This window comes from Carassius gibelio, chromosome A16, assembly GCF_023724105.1.
Source record: "Carassius gibelio isolate Cgi1373 ecotype wild population from Czech Republic chromosome A16, carGib1.2-hapl.c, whole genome shotgun sequence".
In the NCBI taxonomy this organism is placed as follows: Eukaryota; Metazoa; Chordata; class Actinopteri; order Cypriniformes; family Cyprinidae; genus Carassius; species Carassius gibelio.
In genome coordinates, this window is record NC_068386.1 from 5,838,767 (window position 1) to 5,846,605 (window position 7,839).

At 36.3% G+C, this 7,839-nt stretch overlaps 2 protein-coding genes across 3 annotated transcripts; one reads left to right on the forward strand and one right to left on the reverse strand.

Annotated features, from left to right (window-relative positions):
• Positions 1-2,244: 2,244 nt before the first annotated feature.
• Positions 2,245-3,690, forward strand: LOC128030189 (apoptosis-associated speck-like protein containing a CARD). Its single transcript, XM_052617670.1, has 2 exons — positions 2,245-2,608; positions 3,170-3,690. The coding sequence occupies exons 1-2, from the start codon at positions 2,338-2,340 to the stop codon at positions 3,409-3,411; spliced, it is 513 nt and encodes a 170-aa protein (XP_052473630.1). The 5' UTR covers positions 2,245-2,337; the 3' UTR covers positions 3,412-3,690.
• On the reverse strand, positions 3,687-6,943 carry si:ch211-225p5.8 (uncharacterized protein LOC555567 homolog). 2 transcript variants are annotated; one of them, XR_008187890.1, is made up of 6 exons: positions 6,540-6,943; positions 5,635-5,801; positions 5,052-5,289; positions 4,805-4,964; positions 4,266-4,703; positions 3,687-4,148 (listed from the first exon to the last, which is right to left on the reverse strand). XR_008187890.1 is itself a non-coding variant. In XM_052618048.1 (5 exons), exons 1-5 carry the CDS (start codon positions 6,589-6,591, stop codon positions 4,658-4,660), a joined length of 663 nt encoding a protein of 220 aa, XP_052474008.1. In that variant the 5' UTR covers positions 6,592-6,943; the 3' UTR covers positions 3,687-4,657. The 2 variants fall into 2 exon arrangements, 1 of the variants encoding a protein (XP_052474008.1); XM_052618048.1 differs by having other exon boundaries at positions 3,687-4,703.
• Positions 6,944-7,839: the final 896 nt, after the last annotated feature.

Below are 7,839 nucleotides of genomic sequence, written 5' to 3' on the forward strand. Positions count from 1 at the left end.
GCATACATTAAAAATGGTGTGTATTAGATTGAAAACTGTACATAAAACCTACTTTTCAAGTTTCACAACAAAATAACAGAAAAGCAACTGAACACACTTTCTTGTGCCCTATTTACAAGAAAGTGGCCTATAGCAGGGCGGAAAGCTTAAAGACACACCTACTGTATGGAGCCAGAAGAGTCTCAATAAAGATAAATGCACACACTACATTTACATATGCACACACAGGATTCATAGATGCACACACATGATTCATAAATACACACACAAGATGCACAAATGCGCACAAAATTCACAAATGCACACACAAAATTTAAAAAGCACAGAAGATTCACAAATGCATACAAAATTCAGAAATGCACACAAAAATCAGAAATACACACACAATTCAGAAATGCAAACAACATTTACAAATGCACTCAAGATTCACAAATGCACAGGACAAGATTCACAAATGTATTTCTGATGCACACACACATATATCTTGATTCACAAACTGCTTGCGGTCTGTGAACTTCACTGCATTTGTGTGTGAATTTTGAGACTCCCCTGACTTGGCTCGACACACAAATGCTTTTTTTTAAACAGGGAATGATCAGCAACCAATCAGATATCTCCCTTCTTTTAGCCAATCACAAGAATGCACCCCATGTGGGGGGGATTGTTTACTTATAAGCCAATCACATGAACGTGTTCACACAGCAATTGTATTAAATTGTATGAAAATACAGATGTTTAGATTACAATTCAGGTTTATTTTTTATTATTTTTTACTAAATATAAATTTAAAAATGTCTCAATACATATAGCCCAGTGACTGCAGAAAAAAAGTTAACCATGGATTCATAAATTTGCAATAGGCAATTATTTCATTTTATTGAAATATTTTAATGAAAGTAAAAAAAAAAAAAATGTTTAAACCTTTTTGAATATTTAAATATATCTAAATATTCTTTTGGATGCAATATAGAAGTCACTTTAATTATAATATTCAGTCCCTACATGAAGAGAGAGTCAGCGGTCCGCTGCGAGAGGAAAGTGGCTCTCTGGCTGCGAAAAGTGGGTCTCCGGCTGTCGTTCGCTTAGGAAAGTGAGTTGATCGCTGCGTGAGGAAAGTGAATCGTTCGCTCAACTTCGCTGCTTGAGGAAAGTGAATCGTTCGCTGAGGAAAGTGAGTCGCTCGCTGGGTGAGGAAAGTGAGTCGTTCGCTGCGTGACTCGTGAGGAAAGTGAATCGTTCGCTGAGGAAAGTGAGTCGCTCGCTGGGTGAGGAAAGTGAGTCGTTCGCTGCGTGACTCGTGAGGAAAGTTAATCGTTCGCTGAGGAAAGTGAGTCGCTCGCTGGGTGAGGAAAGTGAGTCGTTCGCTGCGTGACTCGTGAGGAAAGTGAATCGTTCGCTGAGGAAAGTGAGTCGCTCGCTGGGTGAGGAAAGTGAGTCGTTCGCTGCGTGACTCGTGAGGAAAGTGAATCGTTCGCTGAGGAAAGTGAGTCGCTCGCTGGGTGAGGAAAGTGAGTCGTTCGCTGCGTGTCTCGTGAGGTAAGTGAGTCGCTCGCTGGGTGAGGAAAGTGAGTCGTTCGCTGCGTGACTCATGAGGATAGTGAGTCGTTCGCTGCGCAAAGTGGGTCGCTGGCTGCGCAAAGTGAGTCGCCGGCTGTGTGAGGTAAGTGAGTCGTTCGCTGAGGAAAGTGAGTCGTTCGCTGCATGAGGAAAGTGAGTCGTTCGCTGATTGGCTTATAAGTAAACAATCCCCCACGTGGGGTGCATTCTTGTGATTGGCTAAAACAAGGGAGATATCTGATTGGTTGCAGATCATTCCCTGTTTAAAAAAAGGCATTTGTGTGTCGAGCCAAGTCAAGGGAGTCTCAAAATTCACACACAAATGCAGTGAAGTTCACAGACTGCAAGCAGTTTGTAAATCAAGATATATGTGTGTGTGCATCAGAAATACATTTCTGAATCTTGTCCTGTGCATTTGTGAATCTTGAGTGCATTTGTAAATGTTGTTTGCATTTCTAAATTGTGTGTGTATTTCTGAATTTTGTGTGCATTTCTGAATTTTGTATGCATTTGTAAATCTTCTGTGCTTTTTAAATTTTGTGTGTGCATTTGTGAATTTTGTGTGCATTTGTGTATCCTGTGTGTGTATTTATGAATTATGTGTGCATGTATGAATCCTATGTGTGCATATGTGACTGTAGTGTGTGCATTTATCTTTATTGAGACTCTTCTGGCTCCATACTACTGTAGCCTACACAGCAAACATCACCCGTTAGCACCGGTTCATGCTCCTCGACAGTTTTTAGAAGTTTAACGACACTTTTAAAGAATTAAGGAACAATGGCGAAAAGTATTAAAGATCACCTGCAAGATATTTTTGATGATCTGGGGAAGGACAATCAGAAAAGGTTTAAAAGCAAACTGTGCGACCGGAAGACAGAGCCTCGCGTCCGGCGAGCTACAGTCGAAAAAGTTCAAGATTCTTTAGATCTCGCCGATTTAATGGTGAACACTTTCACAACGGATGGTTCTGTTCCTGTAACAATCGAAATTTTGCAGGCTATTGGCTGTAATGAACAAGCAGTGGAGCTCAAAGAGAACACAGGACAATGTGAGTAAACTAGCCTACTGTAAAATAATTCAAATAGGCTAGAAATTAAATGAATTGCGTTTTAATTATTACAAATACAAGCGGTTTCATTTAAAAGAAAAAAAAGTATTTTAATGCAAATAAGACAAATCATAATTATTTTTTATTCCTATTTATAAATATAGGTTGACTTCAACTCAATTTCACTTTCATTTTCTTTTGACTTTTGTGTAAACCGCCATTTGAATGCAATCGTTTTAAGAGGAGAACAATAATTTTAAGGCCAGCCAAATAATCGGTCATAATAATAATAATTAGCCGTATTCTGCATTAACAACCTCATCCAGTTTCTGTGCACTTGGAGATTTAACTGTGAGAGGATCATTAACTTTTTACTTGTTTTTCAGAGGCTCCACTTGTTCCTTTACCAGGCCCAGGCGCACCATCTAACGGTGAGTATGTGCATAACAATGAAAATAGGTTTCAAATCACTTTACTGTTTGGTATCGATAATGAAAACGTTCATTCATAACCTAAAATATAACAATGCATAGCACTGATTATTATTAACTCCATCATCAGTATCCTCACAATCCGACCACAGGCTTGTTTCCATCTCTTTCAGAGCACTTCATCGACAGGAATCGGGCAAAGCTGATAAGCCGAGTGTAGATGCCATCCTAGATCAACTTCTAGACAAGAAAGTCATCACAGAGGAGGTTTACAGTAACATCCGTGCCGAGAAAACCCCACGAATCAAGATGAGAGAGTTATTAATGGGCCCAGTGAAATCTGCTGGCACTAAAGGGAAAGATGCCTTATAAGCTCTCAAGGATATTGAGTTTTGCTTGAGACCTGGAGCATAAGTGAAAACGCCTGGATATTTTTACATTTAATGTTTTTTTTATTTAGTCTACTTGTTGTCTAATTAGTATAAAGGATACATAATGAAAACAAGGTACTTCTATTTCACAATAACAGCAAACAAATGGTGTTTAAATATTTTAACTCACCATTGTTTGAATTTAGTTTCCTATACTTTTTTTCTTTTGTCTTTGCCTTGTCTGTTTTTTATCATCAGTCAATAAACAAGCAAATCTATATACCAGATTTTTTATTTTATTTTTATTTATATATTTTAGTTTCTTCAGATTGATGTAATTCATAATTAAAATGTTTATTTATTCAGACTCTTTATATTCCTTATTCAACTTTGCATATAATGTCTTATGAATACAATGTTGTATTTGTTTTTATTGCTACGTGACTTAATCATTCTGCACTAGCTTAGTCAATGCAGTGCTATACTATATAGAAATATCACTAGAAATATACTGAGGTTTATACTGGCTGCAAGACTAGTCCTCCTCATCATCCTCACTACAGGAATAGTTCACCTCGAAGTGAGTCTGCTGAAAATTTACTCGCCTTCTGTTAATCCAAGATTTAGATAAATTTGTTTCTTATTCTGAAAAGATTTGGAGAAATGTAGCATTACATCACTTACTCACCAAAGGTTCCTCTGCAGTGAATGGGTGATCCATGATGGGTGTCCAAACAGCTGATTAAAACATCACAATAATCAACATGCCTGCATGTTTGTAATAAAACAGTTCGAAAAAAAAAAATATGTTGGTGGATTTTTTTTTTTTATGTGAGAGGACAACAGGAAATTTACCTTTTCACTGTAGGAATCCACTGTATTATGGATCGTGGACTATTTTGTCTGGAAGCGACATGCAGTCTAAAGTTCACTTCACAAGACGTAAATTGTTGAACTGGAATCTTGTGGATTACTTGTGAATTATTGTGATGTTTTTTTTTTTTTCGGCTCATTCTGACGGCACCCATTCACTGCAGAGGATCCATTGGTGAGCAAGTGATGTAATGCTGAATTTCTCCAAATCTTTTCTGATGAAGAAACAAACTCAGCTGCATCTTTGAAGACCTGAGCGTGAGTTAAGAATTAGCAAATTTTCATTTTAGGATGAACTATTCCTTTAACACTATGCATGAAATATATTATCAGCCTATATTCACTGAAAATAATAAGCCTAACCAAATCTGTAGTTATTCCAAATAAATGCCATCACAAGGATCTTTTGACCCAACGAGTCTGTGGAAACACAAGATGAAAGCAGGAAATGTTGAATCAGAAAGATATAAAATAACATTCTGTATGTAGTGTAAAACAAACAACACAAAAGTGAGCCTTACTTGTTTTGAGAGCATGCAGCTTTTCTGGCCTCACGAGCTTCGTTCTCAGCGTAGATCTTCCGATAGCAGTAAATCAGCACTCCAATCATCCACAACTGCAGAACTACGATCAACACGTACATCATGATCTCAGAGATCACAGACGTCAGCTCAGGGTTGGCTTGGGGAGTAACACATTCAGATATTCAAATTACTTGTCAGAATGCAATTTTTTTTTGCTTGTTAGAGAGTCTTGAATGAATCTCACCTTTTTCCACAACTGTGAGTTCCACCTCTTTATTTATTTCCACATGCTCCTCATACAGAGGAAGGTACAGCGTGCGGTGGAAGGTACACAGGTAAGTCCCAGTGTCATTATATGTGACATTGTGAATAAAGATGGCACCAGTTTGCACATCCTTTGTCCCCATAGTTCCTTGCCACTCTAATCTTCCCTCAAAGTCTTCATGAAGAATGGTGGGGTTATTATATTCATACTGAAAAATCTGAGAGGGAAAGAGATATTGCTAGAATAAAATCAGATGTAGAGTCTTTACAAATATTTTCAGCTCATTTAAACTGAGTGACTTTCTATGCTTAGTTCTAAAATATTTACTGTAAGTTCTATAGGGCTTTTCACACTATGCTTTACTTCAGGTTATTGTCATTCTAAACCCTGCTTTTAACCCGGGGAAAATATCACAGATAAAAATGTTAACCCAGGCTTTAGGAATGAACAGTGTGAAACATCAGTTGATGAATGCCCAAGATTAATTATTAACCCCGGGTAAATTATAAGCAGTGTGAAATCTGAAGTGACCTGATCTGATACAAAGAATCACTTTACTAACTTGGATAAACTCCTCAGTTCCAGCTGCTTTGAAGTACCAATCAACAATAGCAGAACCAGGCACTTCCTCTCTCCTTTTGCAGGAAATACAACCCAACAGAAAGCCTTTTCCAGCCACAGCCTCCGTCATGGAGTCCACTTCAGCACATGCAGTCTGGCCCTGTGGCACTACAATGAGACATATTGAGACTAATTTAAAGAATGTTTAACAAGCAATAAAAAGAGTGGTCACACTTTATTTTAAGGTCCAATTCTCACTATTAACTAACCATTAACTATGACTTTTGCCTCAATTAACTCATGATTTGCTGCTTATTAATAGTTTATAAGGTAGTTGTTAAGTTTTAAGGTATTGGGTAGGATTATGGATGTCATGGATTATATGTACTTTATAAGCATTAATAAATAGCCAATATGTTAATAATAGGCGTGCTAATAAGCAACTAGTTATTAGTGAGAAATGGACCTTAAACTAAAGTGTTACCAAAAGAGTTTCAAGATTATTATAATTCTGATGCATTAAGTCATACCAATTGTATGGCAGTGGGTCCCTTTTTGTCACATTTCAATTTCTCACTATTAACTATGACTTTTACCTCAATAAACTTATAATTTGTTGCATATTAATCGTTAATAAAGTAGTTGTTAAGTTTAGGTATGGGGTAGAATTTTTATTTTATTTTAGGGTCTAAAATACGGTCATGCAGAATCAGGTATTACCATGTGCTTCATAAGTACTATAATAAACAGTCAATATGTTAGTAATATGCTAATAAGCAACTAGTTAAGAGTGAGAATTGGTCTCTCTGATGACTGAATTAATGATCCACTTGAACTAAATATATAATATCCTCTAAATCGTTTATATGATTTTAAATAATTTCACATTGGCACGTTACAACTTACCTTGAATATAAAAGATGCATAGAGCCAAAAATGAAATCATTCCCACTGGCATTTTCACAATTCACACAGCTTTATGAACCGATGCATTAATAAATCGCTTCCTCAAAATGTGTCCCACGTTGCGCTTTGTTATTGTCACAGTTTGTTAACCATTACTGGTCTATAACAGCCTCAGATCTTATTTTAAATACAAAACGCATTCCATTCGCGCTCTTCAATTGATTTTCCAAAAACCATGCATTTAAACACAATCCTCCAGCGATCAAATAATTTAAAGAAATGCGTTAAAAGTTCTAAAAGTAGATCACGTCACTAAAACAGATCGTGTCTTGCCTCAGACTTTGACGTTTAGGAGAGCTAAGTATAGACAGTGTGAATCCTTGTGCCTGCAACTAAACACGCAATATGAGAAGTCAGATTCAGACGAGGGGCATTCAGATCACATAATGATCACGTGGCATGCCGTTTTAACATTTATTCCCTTAAACTATTACCTATTTGATGTTTCTAGTGCTTGCACTAGCAATAATCCTATAGTATCTATTAATTTCCTGTAATTCAATTCAGTTCAATTTCTTAGTCACCAAACGGTGACAGTATTGTTTGGTTATTATTATTATTATGTGTGCCATTGGATTCTATGGAGATCTCAAATATGAAAAAAAATAAATAAATCACTTTTGATTTGAATGTAATCCAATTAATACTGGTGCCTCAGATACAATCAGTTATTAGATACAAGTAGGCCTATCTATGTAAGATAAAACTATATCTTACTTTTTTACCTAATGACTAGTCAGAATAGCAACTTTATAGTCCAGTCAAGTTAAAAATAATAAGTACTGACTATCTAGTAGTATCTTATGAATAGTTATAGAAAAGTTTAAAAATATACATTATTTAGTAATAATTTAATCAAAAAAAGTACTGAAGTCATAAGGAATAGAGTACATGTTGAAATGGCTTGCCATATGAAATGAGCACACAGGCTTGCTTTCCTAATGTCAAATTTCTCAGAAATCATCTGTATAATGTTTTGTTAGATTTAAGTAATGAACATAATATCAAGAAAAAATAGTTGTAGTGGTATTTGGCTTATAATGAGTTAATTTTAGGGACCATATGCCAAGGACATTACTGAGATCCAGACCTGATCCTTTAAGGTTGGTTTGTGCTCCTGAAAATGAATAAACAAGCTAGCTAAATGTAGTACTATGGAAACAGGATTGTTTTGACTGAATTATAATAACATTTGCATTTCCTGCTTTTGTTAGACAGCAGATGCCACAGTGTTGTTACA

Excerpts from the sequence above, each read along its gene's own strand:
- LOC128030189 (XM_052617670.1), top strand. The coding sequence starts at position 2,338 with ATGGCGAAAAGTATTAAAGATCACCTGCAAGATATTTTTGATGATCTG. Across the intron at positions 2,609-3,169 it reads CAAAGAGAACACAGGACAAT|TATCCTCACAATCCGACCAC; the intron begins GTGAGTAAACTA and ends CTCCATCATCAG.
- si:ch211-225p5.8 (XM_052618048.1), bottom strand. The coding sequence starts at position 6,591 with ATGCCAGTGGGAATGATTTCATTTTTGGCTCTATGCATCTTTTATATT. Across the intron at positions 5,802-6,539 it reads ATGCATCTTTTATATTCAAG|TGCCACAGGGCCAGACTGCA; the intron begins GTAAGTTGTAAC and ends GTCTCATTGTAG. Across the intron at positions 4,704-4,804 it reads GCTGCATGCTCTCAAAACAA|ACTCGTTGGGTCAAAAGATC; the intron begins GTAAGGCTCACT and ends GTGTTTCCACAG.